Genomic DNA, 23,531 nt, shown 5'->3' with positions numbered 1-23,531 from the left:
CTATTGTACTTGAAGGACAGAATTTGAAGGAAACGGTAAGATATGTGTGGTGGATTTGATTTGACACACTCAAACCAAATCCACATTTGCGAGCAGACCACAAAGCTCAACTCAGATAAACACTGTGTGACTGTGGTGACCAGAGTAAGCATTTGTTACATCCTAGGATTTGTATATAAGTGGGAGTGTTTTTTTTCTCTCTGCTTTCTTTGGGTACGTTTACACGACAATGATACGCTTAAAACAGAGAAGTTTTTCATTCAGAGTTTTCCATGTACAGGCGACACCATTGTCAAAACGATCCCCATTCACACGGATCAGCAAAAAAACAACTACAAACGCTGTATTCTGCTGCCAGACCATTAGATGGCGATGAAACACTACAGACTGAACACGTAATACATGACGTCATCATCCTCAGAGATTCACGTTTTTGTTGTTTACACAGTTTTCAGGCTCCCAAAACGCTGTTGTCGTGTAAACGAACGGCCAAAACGCATACAAATGTTTTACGTTTTTAGTTTAAAACGGTGTCGTGTAAATAGCCCCTTTGTTCTGTTTGTTTTCTTTCTCTAAAACAAAGACTATCAGGTGGAGTTCAATCATTTGGTGATCTCGCTGATGACTGCTATCCTGATTGGTCACTGGAGGAGTTGTCTGGAGTTACAAGGCAGAGCTGAGATGTTTGGAGTGTGGAGAACTGGAGCAACAGTCCCTTCTGTTGGCTTCATGTTGGTGTTTGTGTTAACTTTCGTTGTAATATTCCAAAGAAATTATCTTTAGTCCTCTTGTAAGAGATTCTCTTTAACCCAAACATGTGAATTATTTTGTGTTAGTTAATTTGAAAGCTGTAGGGAGGTGGTCCTGTTTTCCAAAAACAGGACCACCTCCCTACAAAACTTGTGGCAACTGTGTAAACTTGGGAGCAGTTATGCTACAACAGCAGTAGACCATGTCAGGTTCACTTCTGTCAGCCAAGAACAGAAAGATGAGGCAGCAGTGTGCACAGGTTTGCCAAAAATGGAAACACTGGAAAAACAGCCTGGTCTGATGAATCTCAGTATTTGACAGCAAACGCATTAATCCATGAACTGTACCTGCAGTGTGTGAACAATCCAGGCTGGTAGTGGTGACGTAATGGTGTTAAAGCTAATTTTTTTGTAAATTTGGAGTGCTGTCAGTACAGAGAACAACGACAAAAATCGGTGTTGCCTACACCGTGTTATCCTCTTTTTAAAATTTGCACCCTGTTGACTTCAATGGGGCAAGTTTTAAACCTGCTTTTAGCCTCTTAACATCCTTGATGTGTCATTACAAGTGCACAGGTCATGTGAGTGATTCCTTCAGAGTGAACACGGTGAATCTGACTGCAGTAGATGTGAAAGATATGAATAAAAATGATAATAATTCAGCCAGCGATCATACCTGTATTTACATCCTGTTTTCGGTTGAAGTTCACAGTAGTCGATTGTCGAGTTCACGCAGTTAGTTAGTTACCTATGATCACGCGCGTGAACTCCACAATCGACTACTGTGGACTTCGACCGAAAACAGGATGTAAATACAGGTATGTGCGCTGGCTGAATAAACATCACTTTTATTCATATCTTTCACATCTACTGCAGTCAGATTCACCGTGTTCACTCTGAAGGAATCACTCACATGACCTGTGCACTTGTAATGACACATCAAGGATGTTAAGAGGCTAAAAGCAGGTTTAAAACTTGCCCCATTGAAGTCAACAGGGTGCAAATTTTAAAAAGAGGATAACACGGTGTAGGCGACACCGATTTTTGTCGTTGTTCTCTGTACTGACAGCACTCCAAATTTACAAAAAAATTAGTTCAATGTTAAAATTGACCGGAGTTCTCCTTTAAGGGGAATGTGCCAATGTCTTGGTACACTTCAGGCTATTAACACCAATCAGTCATCACTTGAATGGGCAACACTATAATGTTAAGCCCAGGCCCAGTACTTGTGATGTATACCCTTTTCAGGTCAGCCCGTGTACTTGAGCTAGATGCTTCATATGTAGTGATTTCCCAGAATCCCATTGAATGGCTGGGACACGCTCTCAGCTCCTTAGCACAAACCCAAATGAGTAGATGCACACCATCTAGTTTTATATCCGTATGTCCGATGGAGTGGCGCATGCAAATTCCACTCACCAATTCACCTTTTCTCAAAGTATCAGAGGTGTTTGGGGCTCTTAAGTGTGACCCCTAGTGTCCGTACATCCACACAACGTCTCGTTCCCTCCACCAGGGAACAGGGGTTACAACAGTAACCAAGATGTTTTGAGAGCAAAGCGAGGACTGTTTTCCTATAGAGCTGGTAAGTCCCGCCCCTTCCGCTAACCCCGCTGGACCTCTAGGTTGAAAAATCGTCAATGCAAGTGAATGGGAGAAAATAATTATTTTCTGGTCCCGTTTGAATTTTGCCATGAATGTGAACATGTTGTCTGTGAATTTTTTATATAACTTTTCGTGTAAAGAATGCTACAATTTAGCGGGTAGAAGTTTGATACGGTTAGACTTTGTGTGAGAGCACTTTGTGGACTACAACTCTTCGCTGCTTTCGACGCATTTGAAACGTCACCACCACTAGCACACGGACACTAGCTCACGGATCCCGCTAAACATGGCTGTCTTTGGTGCACTTCACCACCTTCTTTCAGGGAGAGGACAAAATCGTTGAGGTTGGCGAAAACCACGGGTAAGTCAACTTTATGGGGTGACGTCACATAGGCGACATGTAGTCTTTCTCGTTATGTCTTTTCCACAACTGCTAGCCGAAGAATCATACCATATACTGTCAAACTCGTAACATGAAAAATTATATAAAAAATTCACAGACAACATATGTTCACATTCATGGCACAATTCAAACGGGACCAGAAAATAATTATTTTCTCCCATTCACTTGCATTGACGATTTTTCAACCTAGAGGTCCAGTTGAGGTTTTACGGATGGGCGGGACTTACCAGCTCTATTAAGTGCTCAGTAAGTGTATCGGTTCAAATTACTCACAGCTCAGTTTGTATCACGGTACTCACGATAAGAATTAGACTTCCCGCGATAATAACGATAAAGCCTAGTTGATGACGTATTTCTGTTCAGATGTTCTGCAAAGCTCAAAATAGCGAACACTTTGGTCGCACATGCTCCCGAAATTTAATCTGTGCAACCTCAGAATATATTTGGTAGTATCTGTGCAAATAATAATTGAGGTGTGTCCTGTTTTAATTTCTCTACAAAACGTTTGCAAATTACTGCACAGTATTTGCCTGCAGTGAGCTGATACAGTGACCGGTCCACCATTTTATCACATAACCAATTCAAACTTCATCTTTACATTCTTAACTTTAAAGCAGATTTTAGATTGGTTAATATTAGCCGTCAATAACTCCCTTTCCCTGCGCTCCGTTGTCACGTGACAGGGAGCTAACCAGTGTGCAAAATGTAAAGAGCTGAAGAGTCAAGAGAGGATGAAAAGAACACAGAGATTTCTTTTGTAAGCCGTACATCCACCATCCATCCAATGCACTGCGTTCACTGTAAAGCCTTTGGAACTAAGGTTGCAAAACCTCCATCCACCCGCCACCACCCGCCACCACCCGCCACCACCCACCTGAACCTATGATTTTCTCAGATTTAGATATCCATACCCAACTGCCGCATTACAATTATTCTAATTCTCAGTGTTACACGTGATGATATAGTATGATATGGTGATTGTATATTACACTAAAGTAGGCTTCTTTTAAATCAACAGCCTAAACACTGGCTTCACCCCTTCCAACTTAAATTTTCTCTGTTTCCGTCACTGCAACCTCCCGAACACACACATTAAATACGTTCAGCCCAAGAAAAGGCTGGATATGTTTATTTTTATTTGTTTGTCATATAGACCTATACAGCGCTTAACAGCCGTTACATATCACATACCCAGCACTTGATTCATCCTGGGTAACTACTTCACTAAAACCCTCCCACACTGTCATTTTCTTTCTTTCCTTCCTTTTATTTTGTTTTTAATTCTCTCTTCTTTTTTTTCTCTTGGATCTGCTTTGCCTCCATTACTACTTAATGAAGTGGAGCCCGCAACTGCGTAGCTTACTGCAAGTCTGCAAATTATTGCCTGGCGAAAAAAACTGAATATTTTCTGTTAAAGGAATAGTTCACTTAAAAATTTAAATTATGTAATTATTTACTGACCCGTTGTTTCAAACCTGCATGATTTTCTTTCTTCTGCTGAACACAAAGGAAGATATTTTGAAGAATGTCGGTAACCAAACAGTTAACAGGCCCCATTGACTTAATTGAAAAAAAAAATACTATGGAAGTCAATGGGGCCTATTAACTGTTTGGTTAACAACTTGAGGGTGAGAAAATGATTTTTAAATTCATTTAAGTGAACTATTACTTTAAGCTTGTGTACATTTTCAGTTAAGGAAGTTAAGTTATTAAGCAATTTCTCATGTATAGGTTTTTTTCTTTGCCTTTTATATAATGACCACTAGAGTTGTAGTGTAGTTAAGCAGATTATGTGGATATGGTTAAGGGAGGTTCAGCCTACCTAGGTTGACATCTAGAGCTTTATCATTGAACTGCGTCTCAATGCTGTGGGGAGAAAGGAAATCTGCCAACAGCTGGCTGTTACTCAGTTCAGGGTGATGCAGCAGTTTCTGGAGAAAACACACAGAATTTTTTTTTTTAATTAAATTACATTACATCAAATTAAAGGAGAACTCTGGACAATTTTAACGCCGAGTTCACGCGCGTGATCATAGGTAGCTAAGCAACAGTGGAGAACTCAACAATCGACTACTGTGGACTTCGACCGAAAACAGGATGTAAATACAGGTATGAGCGCTGGCCGAATTAACTTCATTTTTATTCATATCTTGCACATCTACTGCAGTCAGATTCACCGTGTTCACTCTGAAGGAATAACCCACATGGCTGGGCACTTGTAATGACACATCAAGGATGTTAAGAGGCTAAAAGCAGGTTTAAAACTTGCCCCATTGAAGTCAACAGGGTGCAAATTTTAAAAAGAGGATAACACGGTGTAGGCAATACAGATTTTTGTCGTTGTTCTTTGTACTGACAGCACTCCAAATTTACAAAAAAATGAGCTCAATGTTAAAATTGACCGGAGTTCTCCTTTAACACACTTGAGGGCTTTTCACACTTGAAATAGTTAACCCTGGGTCATTATAAACCCTGAGTAAATGGAATACCTGGGGTTAACGATTAATGCTGGGTATTCATAAAATTTCACACTGTCAATTCTTAAATCCTAGGTTAACGTCCTTATTTGCATATTTGAGGTGTCAGTGTCATTGATTGGACGATCTATTTACATAAGGGCCCTAGCATTGTGCATCCTCATATTACACTATTGACTGTACTATCAATGTTTTTTTCAGAATGAATCTTTCGGACTGTAAACGTAAGAACAAAACTGTCTCTTCTTCATTCCAATTGACGTTTTTTCTGCTGCATATTTGACATTTTTCTCGTCACATGCTGTAACGACTTTTTATACAACATGCAGTGTTTCTGTGACTGTACAAAGCACATGAATATGAGGCACACGATTGGTTGTCTTTTGCTAGCATCTAGCCTTAACATCCTAACACCGCATAGATTCACACTTGACGTTTGGCATCGCAATGCAGGGTTAACACTGTAAAAGTCATACTCCTGGGTAAAAAGCAGTACTAACCCCACATCTAAATTACAAGTATGAAATGGTCATTTACCCGGGGTAAAAATCGGGTTTTAGCATGACGATAACCCGGAGTTAAACGCAGAGTGAAAAGCCCTTTGGAAAATTATTGTCTATCTCTGTGTAAATATTGTAGATCACCTTTTCTTTTCACATATTCCCCCAGTTTCACAGACAAAGTTTAAACTTATAGTGGAGCGGCTAAGTGCTTATGTTTGGCAGAATCGTTCAGTTTATGTTACAAGCGTGAAAATTGGCATGAGCAGTCTCCATGGGTCACTTGACAAGAAAATTGTCCGAGCCACTTGAAATTTCAAGATGGCGGCCATTTTTCAAGATGGCCGACACCTTAGTGGAGCAATTAGGCTTAAGAAATCATTTAGTTGGTGATACAAGCATGAAAATTGCCATGAGCCTAATTGCTCCACTAAGGTGGTGGCCATCTTGAAAAATGGCCGCCATCTTGAAATTTCAAGTAGCTGTGGGTGGCTTATTGTCTAGTGACTATCAGAGACTGTTCATGCCAATTTTCATGTTTGTATCACCAAATAAACCACTATATCACTTAACTTCTCCACTAAGGTGTCCGCCATCTTGAAAAATGGCCGCCATCTTGAAATTTCAAGTAGCTGTGGGTGGCTTATTGTCTAGTGACCATCAGAGACTGCTCATGCCAATTTTCATGCTTGTATCACCAAATAAACCACTATATCACTTAACTGCTCCACTAAGGTGTCGGCCATCTTGAAAAATAAAAAATCTTGAAATTTCAAGTGGCTCGGACAATTTTCTTGTCAAGTGACCCATGGAGACTGCTCATGCCAATTTTCACGCTTGTATCATAAACTGAACGATTATATCACTTAGCCGCTCCACTATTAGTCCCAGACTAAAATCTGTTTGAGCTGTTTTAACTGAAAGCATATCTTAAAATATGTCACTGCCATTGTTTTGTTTTAAGATGCACATCAGTAATGTTTTTTCTAAGGCACATTTATTAAAGATGCTTAAATGTCCTAATTGAACTAAGGCCTAATCCTGGCTTAATCTAAGCCCTGTTTGTGAAACCAGGCCATTAAGTAAATGATGCTTTCAGCAAATCATTGTTAATATTTTTCTACCTTGTTTAATATCCATTTAGCATTTAACTAGTTGTAATGTTATAACTCACACTGCTAGAGACTTTGAGCTTGTAATTTACTTTTATAAATGCATAAGTACTGATTTTACTGATGTAACCTTATGGCAGACGAATGATGTTTATACGTTGTTAATAAGATGAATCAAGTGTCAAGTAAATTACCTGTAAATATTCCTCAAATTCACCTCGTTTGGAGGACAAGAATTCATAATTCTTTGGTCCAATGATTCTTTTGGAAGGAAGTTGAGCATCCTGGAATGGGCCTGTAATACAAAATCAAACTACAGAGATAAATAAACCACAAACATGTAGGCTCAGTCATGAAAAGAGAGACAATAATTAACTTTACCATGAAACTCTGTGAGTTTAGATTCAAGCACATAAAACTCCACGTATCTTCTGTACACAGACCAGCTCTCGGTCTCATGCCCCACTGCAAAACAAACAAGAACTTTCACAAAGTGGCCCTGTTCTCACAGGACATTGACGGATTAAAAAAAAAGTTTATTTATTTAGTCAAAATGTAGTTTTGAAACTCACCATTCTTCCTGTCGTGGCGTTCCACGTCGATGCAGAAGACTGGGTTGCGCTCTTTCTTAACCTCGTCCTCAGAAAAATCCACATAAGGGATTGATATGGTCCAAGCGGAGAGGTTGCGGGATGATCCTGGAGTTCCAACCCCCTCCACAGGCACTGGAGAGTCGTCCTCAAACACCATCACTGCCTCCTCCACCTGACCACACAGAACAGCAAATGTTCAGCCAGTCATTTCAATTCATTTTAGCACCAAAATGGATTCCAGTGCCACTTAAAATGCATGCGTGTTTGAGTGCACGCTCTGTAAAAGTTTCTTTTTACAATATGTTTTTAAAGCGTTGAGTATAAAAGCAAATGCTGAATTTGAGAAATCAATGGCAAATCAGAATGGTTTAAGATTGTCAAAATTCACTTCATTCCATTCAAAACATTATAAAAGCAGACTAACATGCTAAATGCAAATGCTTTAATGTAATATTTACTTATAATTAGCATTAATAATGAACTTATTTAAAGGGGCCATGGCATGGATTTTTTAAAAAATGTATCCAAAGATAGACCTATATATACACAGAATTAACAATAAATTGTAAATATGTTTGTGTTTAGCATTTTCTAGACTATTTTAAGTCGTAAAGTGAGCAGGATATATAAAAATGCCATCCCTCCCCTACAGCGCCCCACAGGTTTCCAATGTAAATCAGTTGTAAAAATGAAACCGTAGCGGGCTGTCAGAGAGCCATTGGTGCTGATTACAAACTGCCCCGCTTATTTTTACGTTTACCTCATGTAACCCCACCCCAGATTAAGACGATATCAGTCCACTTCAGATATGTGTCTGCATTAGGTCAGTAAGTTGGCAAGTCTGTTCTTCCTATGTGAAGTAGCGTATCAAAATGTAAGTATAAATTCTTTCATTTAAACATGGTCATATGAATAGTCCTCCTTATATAGTGGTTCTGTTGTGTTTGTTTTATGTTTGTTCCCTTATCAGTCGATCACTCTCGACGTACGTCGTGACCAACGGATAGGAATCTCGCTAGAGAGCCCAATCTACTTCGAGTGAAACTAAACGAGCCAATGCACATTGGTGTGCAATCATTTGCATCAGCTGTTCAGCCACGCAGTGCGGGTATTTAATGAGCAGCAGGTGCGATTGCACTTCAGTTTTTTGCTGAGGAGCCGAGCGTTTCGATGCTGTTTAATCTACTGAGTGATCAAACAACGAGCAAGCTCTTCAGGAGGATCTCTCATGTCCGGTGCAGGCGATACAGCGCGGCAGAGGGGTCGACTTTCTTTCTTTCTCTCTTTTGTTTTTGTTTTACTGAGCAAAAAACATAAAGGCTGTTTTCACAGCTGGAAACGGTGCGCCAAGAGCGCTGAATAGCCGTTCTTACAAATGGTAAGACCGCCGAGAAGAGAGACAGCGCACGACAGGTTGCACATTTCCTGTCTTTGTTCGCTGCAACCGTTCCCCTGCGTGCTTCAGTACCAAGGGGAGCATTCCCCTGAAAGAGCTTACATGGGTGTGAATTGCTTCTTTCTAAAGATGACATTCCACCAATGTGTTTTTGGACGCGGTTGTTTCCTGTCCTCACTGACGGCCACGATTCCTGTCTCGCATGCCTGGGAAACATGTGAGGCTGTGTTCGTGGGTGGTTCATGTTTTTGCACGGGAACATGACCACGTCGGCACACCGGTTGACTCTTCTTTCTCCGGAAAGCTTGAGTCCCCTCTGTTGTTGGCCAGCCACTGCTTGTGCGTAAAAGCACAGCTGCAGGTCTGCTCGACACTCGACACCGTGGAGATCAACGAGAGCTTCCACCGGGCAAAACCCGACGAGTCTCTCACTCCTCACTGTGTCGTGTGGTGTCGAGCTACCGGGCTGCAGCACGGCTTGTCACGGCAACCCAGCGCTCGCTCTGCGCTCTAGGTGTGCGGTCCCCTTGTCTATTCTCCATTGTAGTGCCCTCCCTGGTGGCCACCAGGAGAGGTCTACTTCAGTAAAATAGCTTGGGTGATCTGAGAGCTGAGGGCTTCTCCTTCGGGGAACCAACCCCTGTGCAGCTTCTGGATGGAATTGCTGGTCCTTCAAAAAAAAAAAAAAAAAAAAATAATAATTGGGGGAACCTAGCATTTCATTCAGGGCTCCAGCTGAGGGCAGATGTCGATTGCTGCATCGGAGAGAGGGACTGTTTCGTTCTGGAAATGAGGATGATGCTGAGTTCCCACTGTAATAGTGTGTGTGCTTATGCTAAATCAGTATCAGTGTAGACAGCATCAGTTATTATAATCTGAACACACATCTAGGGCTGAACGATACATCGAATTTTCATCGTCATCGCAAGATGACCACATCGCAACAGACAGCCTGACACGATGAATAATGCCTGGTTCAGATTGCAAGATTTTTGTGTCTGTTACGATAGTCACGGTGTCAGATTACACGATTTTGACTCCTAAAATCTTGTGTCGTGGACAAGAAACATGTCAGACTACACGTTGCTTTCCGACCAGTCATCGCGTGCCGTCACACACACACACTCACTCGCAAACATTCACTCGCACGCACGCACACACACACACACTCACTGTCCCTCGCTCACTCACTCACTCACTTCACTTGCGCTCACACACACACACTCGCGCACACTCACACACACACACTCGCGCACACACACACACACACACACACACACACACACACACACACACACTCGCTCACTGGCGCGCACACACACACTCACTGTTGCTCGCACTCTCGCTCACATACTCAACCCGTCGTGGAGGACCGTTAAAAAATTAAACATGCTAGTCTTTCTGTCGTGATGTCGTGAAGCATCGCAGACGCGACGTAGGTTGTCGCCCACATACGAGATGAAACGATTCGTTTACGAATCCCCACGACACCCTACGTCAAACGGATCTGCCAAAACCGCACTAAAATCGTGTAATCTGAACCAGGCTGGTAATAAACGTTAGACCTAACACGCAAAGAACCTATTAAAGCACTAAGACATGGTAACAGTATAGCTAACATTCACATTTGAATATTTATCGCAAGTCATATCGTCATCGCAATATTAAATAATGTTATCGCACATCGCAGCTTTTCCTCATATCGTGCAGCCCTACACATTGTATACTGTATCAGTGTATCAGCGTCAGTCATTATAATCTGAACACACATCTGTATACTGTATCAGTGTATCAGCGTCAGTCATTATAATCTGAACACATCTGTATACTGTATCAGTGTATCAGCGTCAGTCATTATAATCTGAACACATCTGTATACTGTATCAGTGTAGACAGCGTCAGTCATTATAATCTGAACACACATCTGTATACTGTATCAGTGTAGACAGCGTCAGTCATTAAAATCTGAACACACATCTGTATACTGTATCAGTGTAGACAGCATCAGTCATTATAATCTGAACACATCTGTATACTGTATCAGTGTATCAGCGTCAGTCATTATAATCTGAACATATCTGTATACTGTATCAGTGTATCAGCGTCAGTCATAATCTGAACACATCTGTATACTGTATCAGTGTATCAGCGTCAGTCATTATAATCTGAACACACATCTGTATACTGTATCAGTGTAGACAGCGTCAGTCATTAAAATCTGAACACACATCTGTATACTGTATCAGTGTATCAGCGTCAGTCATTATAATCTGAACACACATCTGTATACTGTATCAGTGTAGACAGCGTCAGTCATTAAAATCTGAACACACATCTGTATACTGTATCAGTGTATCAGAGTCAGTCATTATAATCTGAACACACATCTGTATACTGTATCAGTGTAGACAGCATCAGTCATTATAATCTGAACACATCTGTATACTGTATCAGTGTAGACAGCATCAGTCATTATAATCTGAACACACATCTGTATACTGTATCAGTGTATCAGCGTCAGTCATTATAATCTGAACACATCTGTATACTGTATCAGTGTATCAGCGTCAGTCATTATAATCTGAACACATCTGTATACTGTATCAGTGTATCAGCGTCAGTCATTATAATCTGAACACACATCTGTATACTGTATCAGTGTAGACAGCGTCAGTCATTATAATCTGAACACATCTGTATACTGTATCAGTGTATCAGCGTCAGTCATTATAATCTGAACACACATCTGTATACTGTATCAGTGTATCAGCGTCAGTCATTATAATCTGAACACACATCTGTATACTGTATCAGTGTATCAGCGTCAGTCATTATAATCTGAACACACATCTGTATACTGTATCAGTGTAAACAGCGTCAGTCATTATAATCTGAACACATCTGTATACTGTATCAGTGTATCAGCGTCAGTCATTATAATCTGAACACACATCTGTATACTGTATCAGTGTAAACAGCGTCAGTCATTATAATCTGAACACATCTGTATACTGTATCAGTGTATCAGTGTCAGTCATTATAATCTGAACACACATCTGTATACTGTATCAGTGTAAACAGCGTCAGTCATTATAATCTGAACACATCTGTATACTGTATCAGTGTATCAGCGTCAGTCATTATAATCTGAACACATCTGTATACTGTATCAGTGTATCAGCGTCAGTCATTATAATCTGAACACATCTGTATACTGTATCAGTGTATCAGCGTCAGTCATTATAATCTGAACACACATCTGTATACTGTATCAGTGTATCAGCGTCAGTCATTATAATCTGAACACACATCTGTATACTGTATCAGTGTAAACAGCGTCAGTCATTATAATCTGAACACATCTGTATACTGTATCAGTGTATCAGTGTCAGTCATTATAATCTGAACACACATCTGTATACTGTATCAGTGTAAACAGCGTCAGTCATTATAATCTGAACACATCTGTATACTGTATCAGTGTATCAGCGTCAGTCATTATAATCTGAACACATCTGTATACTGTATCAGTGTAGACAGCGTCAGTCATTATAATCTGAACACATCTGTATACTGTATCAGTGTATCAGCGTCAGTCATTATAATCTGAACACACATCTGTATACTGTATCAGTGTAGACAGCGTCAGTCATTATAATCTGAACACATCTGTATACTGTATCAGTGTATCAGCGTCAGTCATTATAATCTGAACACATCTGTATACTGTATCAGTGTATCAGCGTCAGTCATTATAATCTGAACACACATCTGTATACTGTATCAGTGTAAACAGCGTCAGTCATTATAATCTGAACACATCTGTATACTGTATCAGTGTATCAGCGTCAGTCATTATAATCTGAACACACATCTGTATACTGTATCAGTGTAGACAGCGTCAGTCATTATAATCTGAACACATCTGTATACTGTATCAGTGTATCAGCGTCAGTCATTATAATCTGAACACACATCTGTATACTGTATCAGTGTATCAGCGTCAGTCATTATAATCTGAACACACATCTGTATACTGTATCAGTGTAGACAGCGTCAGTCATTAAAATCTGAACACACATCTGTATACTGTATCAGTGTATCAGAGTCAGTCATTATAATCTGAACACACATCTGTATACTGTATCAGTGTAGACAGCATCAGTCATTATAATCTGAACACATCTGTATACTGTATCAGTGTAGACAGCATCAGTCATTATAATCTGAACACACATCTGTATACTGTATCAGTGTATCAGCGTCAGTCATTATAATCTGAACACATCTGTATACTGTATCAGTGTATCAGCGTCAGTCATTATAATCTGAACACACATCTGTATACTGTATCAGTGTAGACAGCGTCAGTCATTATAATCTGAACACATCTGTATACTGTATCAGTGTAGACAGCGTCAGTCGTTATAATCTGAACACACATCTGTATACTGTATCAGTGTAGACAGCGTCAGTCATTATAATCTGAACACACATCTGTATACTGTATCAGTGTATCAGCGTCAGTCATTATAATCTGAACACATCTGTATACTGTATCAGTGTATCAGCGTCAGTCATTATAATCTGAACACACATCTGTATACTGTATCAGTGTAGACAGCGTCAGTCATTATAATCTGAACACATCTGTATACTGTATCAGTGTATCAGTGTCAGTCATTATAATCTGAACACACATCTGTATACTGTATCAGTGTATCAGCGTCAGTCATTATAATCTGAACACATCTGTATACTGTATCAGTGTATCAGCGTCAGTCATTATAATCTGAACACACATCTGTATACTGTATCAGTGTAGACAGCGTCAGTCATTATAATCTGAACACATCTGTATACTGTATCAGTGTATCAGCGTCAGTCATTATAATCTGAACACACATCTGTATACTGTATCAGTGTAGACAGCGTCAGTCATTATAATCTGAACACATCTGTATACTGTATCAGTGTAGACAGCGTCAGTAATTATAATCTGAACACACATCTGTATACTGTATCAGTGTAGACAGCATCAGTCATTATAATCTGAACACACATTTGTATTCTGTATCAGTGTAGACAGCGTCAGTCATTATAATCTGAACACATCTGTATACTGTATCAGTGTAGACAGCATCAGTCATTATAATCTGAACACACATTTGTATTCTGTATCAGTGTAGACAGCGTCAGTCATTATAATCTGAACACACATTTGTATTCTGTATCAGTGTAGACAGCGTCAGTAATTATAATCTGAACACACATCTGTATACTGTATCAGTGTAGACAGCATCAGTCATTATAATCTGAACACATTTGTATACTGTATCAGTGTAGACAGCTTCAGTCATTATAATCTGAACACACATCTGTATACTGTATCAGTGTATCAGAGTCAGTCATTATAATCTGAACACACATCTGTATACTGTATCAGTGTATCAGTGTCAGTCATTATATTCTGAACACACATCTGTATACTGTATCAGTGTAGACAGCATCAGTCATTATAATCTGAACACATCTGTATACTGTATCAGTGTAGACAGCGTCAGTCATTATAATCTGAACACACATCTGTATACTGTATCAGTGTAGACAGCGTCAGTCATTATAATCTGAACACACATCTGTATACTGTATCAGTGTAGACAGCGTCAGTCATTATAATCTGAACACACATCTGTATACTGTATCAGTGTATCAGCGTCAGTCATTATAATCTGAACACACATCTGTATACTGTATCAGTGTAGACAGCGTATAATGGGTTTTATTTGCTTTTGAAGTGACGCAACGCTCACATCCAGTGTAGGCAAATATCAGCAGTGAAGCGCCTGAACGGCAATGGGTGTAATGTGTCGTGTAATGATGCATCACTATTCATCAATGTCTTGCTCTGGAGGCAGGCATAATCAAATGTATTTACCTGGGTGATTTCACAGATCCCACAATATCAAAACTAGCTGGAGCTTAATTAAATAAATGCTTTGATTTTGAGGAGGACATTTTAAGCAATGAAACTTGCAGGATGTTTTAATGGTACGAAGACCTTTTATGTCAAAAGATCAAGGAAAATTTGACTTCTCATGTCATGACCCTTTTAAAATATTCTTTTTTATTTTCACATAGCTAAAGAAAATACTTAAATAGTTCCAACAGTTGTTGCTATGGTACCGAAATTGGTAGAGCACTGTGAAATTTTACAGGTACTGGTATTGACTACTGAAATATTGGTATTGTGACAACACTAGTTCTGAAACTGTTCAGTGTCAGCATGTTTCTAAATGTTTTGTCTCACCGTGTCGTCTTCTCCTTCAATCATGGCATATTGTGGTAACATTGCGCCCTCCATCGTGCTGCTCTTAAACACACCCTTTATCTTGCTGCCAATTCGGCTGATCCCAAATGACTCGCCACGCTTCGACGTGTTCCTGTGCGCAAAAACACACAGCGGTCACAAATTCTGAATGGTTGCTTAAAAAAAGACATACAGCACACGACACTGCACCAAAGTCACATGACCAATGACAAATCATAATCACAGGAAATGATAGGTTTACCTAAGAACATGAGCAATACAGATACAGGCTCAAACAATGCAATGCAATGCAGACAAGTCCAGTAAATCCATGCAGCAATCCTGTTGCCTGTGCAGAACTCGGACCAGTTTTACCTCCAGAAAATGCTTTCTGACAGGCAAACTGGTCTAAGATGAGCATGGGAACATCTTCCACCCCAGACTTACTTCCTGGGGAGGGCTGGTGATACTGTAGGGCGACGTGTTATGACAGATGTGGGTGAGGCTCTGGAATTGACCACTGGAGACCTGTGGCCAGTGACATAATTCCTGGCCAAAGGGATGCTGTCAAGTCTAAATGAAGCAAATAAGCATGCCAGCACAAATAATGAGGGGAAAAAAGAAGGAAAAAAAAAACATACACATCAGCACTAAAAGGACACCTGGAGATGGGAGAACACAGATTCAAATGCACATCAAATTATCGTTCATTACTAATTCGTTTACATGAACATTTGAAAAAAAAAAAAAAAGGATCTAGTGTCTGTAGCCATGTAAGTCAGCAGTTAGTTTCAGCTTCAGATGGCATTCGCCATTCGCTGACCGCCTAAATCCTATTGCAAACAAAACTGATCCAACCAGACTGCCCGACTACAATGTAATATCCATGCTTCAGAACAAAACTGTGTTGATGATAAAAGAGCTTGTGAGAAAGAAGTAGGTCAGAATCAAATGTTTTCCACTTCCAACTTAAACAAAGACAGAGCCATGTGCTCAAGCAGAAGACAAACAAAGAAAACATTGAACGAAACAAGAGAGACAGTACAGCAGATGAAAACCCTGACAGTAACAGCTCATTCTGGCTGAGAACAGTTCAGAAAACACTAGCAGAAATGCATGTAGACTTACTGTGAGAAGAATTAAAGGCACAATATGTAACTTTTTTGCTTTAAAAATAGCAAAAATCACTATATCTATGTTATTTTTTATTTTTTTTGTTGTGTACTTACATTATCCCAACTGTTTCCAACAACTTTCAAACCAGGAGAAATTTGTAATTTAATTCGAAGACACGTCCTGTTTCTTTATTTCCGTTTTGTCGCCGCGTTGTCCCTGGTTTCCGCTCGTACTGCCATAGCAACCAGAGCCCTCTGATAGTAACCAAGGCGACTGACGTGGACAACTGTGTAGTTCGCGATGTCTGTTTGCACGCTGTTGTTGTTTCGTTCAAACATTACGGACCATGGCAAGCAGACTTTGGATAAAAAAGGAGAACTAAAACGAGAATCAATATCAGCGCGGTGTTTTCGAGATGCCGAGAGCTCCCATAGACAGTATATAAACGAGAGCTCCACGTCCGAGACTTCGACCGCTCCTACATGTATTTTATTAAACAGGTGAGCACATTTACATAAAACTAATCAATGTTATATAGTTCAACAATGATAAAATGTTAGAATATGATCTGTATGTTATTCTAATGTTGATCTAGCACTGCTAGTCTTATACAGACAAACTAACACATCAATTTCAACACATTCAAATGCAGTTTAGTGTGATAGTGTAATGTTAGACCAAGTGAAACAGCGCTGCGTTACCTCACAAGTTTAATTTGTCTAATAAACTGACCTGTGAGTAGTAATTTTGCCCGTGTAGTTCGGTAGAATGAAATGTCCATATTCCTTTTATATCCGCGGGACTCGCGTCGCGTGTGGAGCTGAGAGCTGTGTCTTAACAATCCCGACCTGCTTCATATCACAGTCATGATAAAAGCATTGATGTATTTACTCATCCATAAACATTATTAGATCGGTCGGCTTGACGTTGACGACAAGATCCACAATTCTTAGCAAATGTTGCGTCATCAAACTACGCCTTTGTTATTGTAAGAGGTTAGCGACCCCTAGCGGCGAAAAAAATGACATACTGTACGTGTAATGTCCGTCCAAAAGATAAAAATACAGATTTTTTTTTTTCTCAGAGGGAATTTTTTTTTTTTTTTAACAAAGTCCTTGAATATATCTACAGTAGTTTGCATGCCTCTATGAACCTCAATTAAAAAAAAATCTGTGGAAAACATTTGATTCTGACCTTTCGAACTTTGGCAAATCCAGCACCTACTTCTTTCTCACAAGCTCTTATTTCATCAACACAGTTTTATTCTGACTCGTGGATATTACGCTGTAGTCGGACAATCTGATTGGATTGTTGTTCTCTTCAACAATGTTGGTCTTTGTTTAAGTTGGCCATGTGCTCCTCATTGTTCATCATTCCCTGTCTACTATTTTTGGGCTGTGACCACCTCTTCTCCTGCCATCTCTTGTCTTGTCTGCCAACTTTTAAATAAACCTGTAAACTCATTCTGCATTTGAGTTCTCTCACAGATCCGTGACAGTTATATTATCCAGACTTAATGTCCCCACAGGAAATCAAAGGTCTGGTTACACAAGACAGGTCAGGGAGTGAATGTTAACAGCCCCACAAACTCCTTGATAAAAGCCGCAGGATTGGGGGGGCACACTTAGCAACTGTTGTTGCCCCGTTCAGACAGTGAGCCCGTCACACTCACCTAAGAACAGACAATAGGCAACACACTTAAGAACTGCATTCAAGTTTTCTCTTTGATTTCTGTTTACGTGAAGCTCAGTGAAATAAAATCTGGACAAAATAGCCACCACAGTGACCGCACTCAGCAAACTGTTGTAATGGACTGGTTACAGTTGAATGATGGATTATCTCAACAGAAGAAATTAACCAGGGAATATTTCCATGTCAAAGAAGGTGGAGCCTCAGATCCACAACTACCTATCACAGACCAATTCGAAGGAGTTTACCAGTCAGAGCGAACTATTCTGGAAAGCTATTTCAAACTCTAGAAACGAACTCCAAATGACTTCATTTTGGCCTGATTTTGTTCAGAATGACATTTTGTTCTTCATTTTAGTTTGAAGTATAAGTACTGTATAAATCCTGTACTGTTGAATTGACTTGAGCTGAATAAATCACACTATTGTCGTCTGTACAGATGATTTATAGTTGAACTGAGTTAGTTTTGAACTGACGGACGTTGCAACATTGACACTGTTATTGAACTGAATGAAATCCACACTGCTGAATCATTACACTACTGTCTTCTGTAGAGCCATTTGCAGCTGTCTTTTGTCTTTTCATAAATAATTCATTTTTATTTTATGGTTTAGAACTGTGAAGCTGCTTTGAAACAATTTGTATTGTATGGTGTGCTATAAAGCCACAGCAAGATGGAGATTGTCTTCACGGTGAGCTACTGTTCCACATACATTCGATGCCAAAACAGGGCATTTAAAAACGTGATGGGATAAGTGGGAAAATTCAGAGGCAGTCGCTTAGTTGATCAGCCATCTTCCATATTAAGTGTTCAGTGTGAGAGATCCTCAATTACAGTGTCAAGATTTCAGCAAAGTCAGTAGCCTGGCAAGCCAGACCTACATCAAGATGTTAGGTCTGGCAACTCACCATAGACACGGCTCAATCCGAGAGGCGGGATAAACGGCTGTCTTTCAAATTCAATAGGACAGCGCTACAACCAACCGAACCAGAGCATTTTCCCAACAGCGGAGCTAACGTTAGTTGATAGATTCAACTTTTGCCATATCTGGCCGGCAAAACTACGAACACATCTTCCTTTTTTTAAAAATGACTTAAGTGATTTGCTCTTTTCTCAAAGAAAAACTTAACTCCAAGTCCTCCAGAGTCGCGGACAAAGTCGATTTGAAAGACTGTTCGCCAGAAGCAGCAACTCTTCTTTGTTTTCAAGTAGCAGGGAACCGTCGCAACTCTGTCGTCATTATGTTAAGCCCGCCCCGCCTACTCTATACGCGATGTGATTGGCCTGACCCAATATAGGTTTTTACAGCTCCGAAAGTCAACGGAGAGTTGCTAGACTACCCTGGCTGCAAAATACATTTTGCTGCCGCTAGGGTGCATCTAGATTTCTAGGCTACAAAGTCAGATGATTGTTGTGATATTCCAACCCATTTTTGGGGTGTTTTGAGTTCAGAAATTGAGCAACAGCAAGCTTTTCACAGTGTGTGCAGTCTGACATCCAGCTGGAAAAATTGGCAGAAGAAAAAAGTAAAAACCATCTCCTAGAATCCTTCTGATGTGACAACAAAAGAACATAATAAAACTTTTTTTTTTAAAAAGTGTTTTTACTTTCTTTAAACTTTCTTTAAATATAGAATAGGGCTGGGCAATATAACTGAGAAGGGGGAAAAAAAAAGTCCTCTGATAATATTTCATATAGTGGGGAACAAAAGTCTGAGATCACATGGGAAGTCTGGTATTTTATTCATAGAAAGTTTTAGGATCTGGACACTGTTTCCACTGAATCACACTAGACATTCTCAGATCATACCGGAGGTTCAGTTCATGTCAGCTTAATTTGATGCTTCTAGTAAAACAAGAAGAGATTTCATGTCAACATCATTTTTAAATTCAACTTAAAACTAATTATTTTTAGTAGTGTTTTATAGTAGTGGTCTAAGACTCTGAACCCACTGTACATATATTTTAACAATAATTTGTTATGAAAAACATTTGTTCTGAAAAGGTTTAAAAGGGTTAATATTTTCAATTAATGTAACATTCCATAACCTTCGGACGCAGTAAAAATTATTTTGTTAAAATCATCATGATATTTACTATATTCATATTGCCACAAAAGCAGTATTGATTATATTGTAAATATCTGATATATTGCCCCTCCTATCAAACGGTGTAAATGTTCCTCATGACACTGAGATGCGTTGTATGGCTTTCAGGCAGCTTTATAAGGCATGCAGTGAGAGCACTGGACAACAGCCACTTGAACCTCCATAAATACACTTACCTTAAATCATCCAAACTCAAATTCCTGGAATAACAGGCAAAAGGGGTTACCATCTACCCCACATAGTCTCTCACTGCTACACATGTACACGTCTATATGAAGTGAATAATACTCACTCTTTGATAATGAAGCATTTTCATGTTATATGAGCTTACAGAATATACAGCAAAGAAAGGTGCCATTTAACTGGGTGTAAATAGTAATGAAAATGCCTGTTTTTTTTTCAGTTTTATGGAACCCATTCAATATGACAATACAATATACAATTACTAGTAATTATACTATTGAACTGTAAAATATTTTTTTTTATTTACAACAGCAAAATTACAATAGAAATGTTTATGGCTGTCTTAACAAATCAGTTGTCAATAGGGGTGTAACAATATATTATGTCTCAATATATCGCAATACAAAAATGCAACAATATGTATCGTGGATAGTGATCTGTATTGTGTTTAGTTAAACCCAAAATTAAAGTTCTGTGAGAAAATAAATCACGTTTACAGAGTTTTAGTGTCAGTACTACATCAAACTACTATATATAATGTTGAATACAATGTATAATAATGCAATGGGGGAACATTTGTGTGTCCTGATAATGCCAAATGTCTTTTGTTCCATTAAAAAGTGGCCTACATTATTTTAAATATATGTAATCAGTGACGGAGTGAAAGTATATTTGTCTAAAACAATTAATTTTTCCATTGTCCTATTCATTTACTGAATGTAATACCAAATTTTGCATTGATCAGTAAATTTTGTGTTAACCTTTTTACCATATGCCTTGAAGTATCACGATAATATCGAATCGTGAGTTCAGTATCGTGATATGTATCGAATCGTGACACGAGGGTGTCGTTACACCCCTAGTTGTCAGTCATTTCATAATCAAACTATGTATGAACAGAACTATTTTTAGCAATTCCAATTGTGTTCTGCTGCTGTGTGAGTGTAGCAACACACACACACAAATGCAAGAAAGCTCACCTGTTTAGCTTTGAATTTCGAGCAGGAGACTCAGCACCCCAGAGCAGATGTCGAAAATACTGAGGACGAACAGAGACAGGTGCATGATGGAGAGTTTAAACACAACATCTTCAGCAGCTCTGAGAAAGCAATCGCTGGAGGTTACCTCATCACTGTGGCAGAACATGGGGGTGAAGACCTTCTCCAGCAGAGACAGCACATGCTCATAGGCCTCGAACAGACACCGCATCGTCTGGAGCTTCACCACGCCGGTGTACGGCCCCTGAGCGACTGAGGGAGAGAACAGTGAGAGACAGCGGCACACAACACAGGTGCTGCACAGAAAGCTGTGATGACACTGACTGTTGTGGATCTCGTCTATGATGAAGGGGTCAAAGCTGATCTTGTCGATGCTCTCCTCCAGACAGTACGTCTCATAGATCTTCTGCACCTCCTCATGCAAACGCTGCATCTCTGTGTCGCTCAGGTCAGGACACAGGATCCGGTCATTAAACTCCTCTACACACACAAAAACACACATTTACATTCAGTAACATTTTTAACATTGATTAAACACTGTGCACGTTAACATTATGCATTATGAACTTTTCAACAACTGCTGTTCATCGTTCACAATACATGTGAACAATTTTGTCAACCAAGTTAAAGGATTAGTTCACTTCAAAATGAAAATTCTGTCATCATTTCCTCACCCTCAAGTTGTTTCAAACCTGTATGAGTTTCTTTCTTCTGCTGAACACAAAAAGAAGATATTTTTGAATAATGTGGGTAACCAGACAGGGACCCCATTGACTTCCATAGAAAAAAAAATACTATGGAAGTCAGTGGGGTCCATCAACTGCCTGGTTACCCACATTCTTCAGAATATCTTCTTTTGTGTTCAGCAGAAGAAAGAAACTCATACAGGTTTGAAACAACTCGAGGGTGAGGAAATGATGACAAAATTTTCCTTTTGAAGTGAACTAATCCTTAAAAAGTTGTTCATTTTCCGATGCAATGAATAAAATCCTGCCAAACCAACTGCACTGATCTTATCATAACTATGATAATTATGACTGTCAAAGAATAAATCACTTTTGTGGTTAAAAACTAATTTAAAATGCACAAATTTGAATTAAAGCAGCATATGTAGTGGGCAGCGTTCACTAGGACATTCCAGGGCACAGTGCGAGAAAGGTTTGCAACTTTTTCAATGGATCTTGGTGGACTAACATAAAAGAACTGTCCAGCGGATAACACTGCTGGGACAACTGCCAGACCCCTCTAGAGGGAAAGAAGATGCATAGTATCAAACTAGCACAGCCCTGCACGCCAGTGATGAGTGGTGACTTTTTCTTAACCAAAAAACAAGAGACAACAAATAAGAAATAGGTGTAGATTCAAAAGTATGCCCAGAAATTCATTCTCCGATCTTTCTTTGTATTTTTCATGCTAGCAGATATTGTGATTTTGCCATCTACATGTATCGCAATATTGTGATCTACATGTATGATTACTGAAAACATTTGTGCTGAAGTTGATTAATCTATAATCAATTCAGTAAAATTAACACCATCTAAGTGGTTAAAGGAGAACTCCGGTCAATTTTAACATTGAGCTCATTTTTTTGTACATTTGGAGTGCTGTCAATACAGAGAACAACGACAAAAATCGGTGTTGCCTACACCGTGTTATCCTCTTTTTAAAATTTGCACCCTGTTGACTTCAATGGGGCAAGTTTTAAACCTGCTTTTAGCCTCTTAACATCCTTGATGTGTCATTACAAGTGCACAGGTCATGTGAGTGATTCCTTCAGAGTGAACACGGTGAATCTGACTGCAGTAGATGTGAAAGATATGAATAAAAGTGATGTTAATTCAGCCAGCGCTCATACCTGTATTTACATCCTGTTTTCGGTTGAAGTCCACAGTAGTCGATTGTCGAGTTCGGGCGCATGATCGTACGTACTAAACCAATGCGCGTGAACTCGACAATCGACTACTGTGGACTTCAACCGAAAACAGGATGTAAATACAGGTATGTGCGCTGGCTGAATTAACTTCACTTTTACTCATATCTTTCACATCTACTGCAGTCAGATTCACCGTGTTCACTCTGAAGGAATCACTCACATTGGCTGTGCACTTGTAATGACACATCAAGGATGTTAAGAGGCTAAAAGCAGGTTTAAAACTTCCCCCATTGAAGTCAACAGGGTGCAAATTTTAAAAAGAGGATAACACGGTGTAGGCAACACTGATTTTTGTCGTTGTTCTCTGTACTGACAGCACTCCAAATGTACAAAAAAATGAGCTCAATGTTAAAATTGAC

The 23,531-nt window shown here is 39.5% G+C and overlaps 2 protein-coding genes across 10 annotated transcripts in view; one reads left to right on the top strand and one right to left on the bottom strand.

The window, feature by feature from the left end:
- The window catches only part of LOC307168033 (snake venom 5'-nucleotidase-like), a 475,297-nt gene that overhangs the window by 40,529 nt on the left and 411,237 nt on the right, over nt 1-23,531 (top strand). The window lies entirely within an intron of this gene.
- snx14 (sorting nexin 14) overlaps nt 1-23,531 on the bottom strand; it is a 57,271-nt gene that overhangs the window by 19,041 nt on the left and 14,699 nt on the right. For 2 of the 8 annotated variants that reach the window (XM_079887527.1, XM_079887528.1), the window contains exons 14-23: nt 21,564-21,719; nt 21,367-21,491; nt 21,222-21,280; nt 20,235-20,258; nt 15,593-15,718; nt 15,146-15,278; nt 7,419-7,611; nt 7,228-7,311; nt 7,041-7,141; nt 4,580-4,688 (exon numbers count right to left, since the gene is read on the bottom strand). In XM_079887527.1, coding sequence (XP_079743653.1) covers nt 4,580-4,688; nt 7,041-7,141; nt 7,228-7,311; nt 7,419-7,611; nt 15,146-15,278; nt 15,593-15,718; nt 20,235-20,258; nt 21,222-21,280; nt 21,367-21,491; nt 21,564-21,719 — 1,110 coding nt within the window. The remainder of the gene's footprint in view (nt 1-4,579; nt 4,689-7,040; nt 7,142-7,227; nt 7,312-7,418; nt 7,612-15,145; nt 15,279-15,592; nt 15,719-20,234; nt 20,259-21,221; nt 21,281-21,366; nt 21,492-21,563; nt 21,720-23,531) is intronic. The other 6 variants (XM_079887531.1, XM_079887532.1, XM_079887529.1 and 3 more) reach the window with 3 other exon arrangements.

Source organism: Squalius cephalus (genome assembly GCF_949319135.1).
Source record: "Squalius cephalus genome assembly, chromosome: 12".
Lineage (NCBI taxonomy): Eukaryota > Metazoa > Chordata > Actinopteri > Cypriniformes > Leuciscidae > Squalius > Squalius cephalus.
This window is presented reverse-complemented; position numbering and strand designations above follow the sequence as displayed.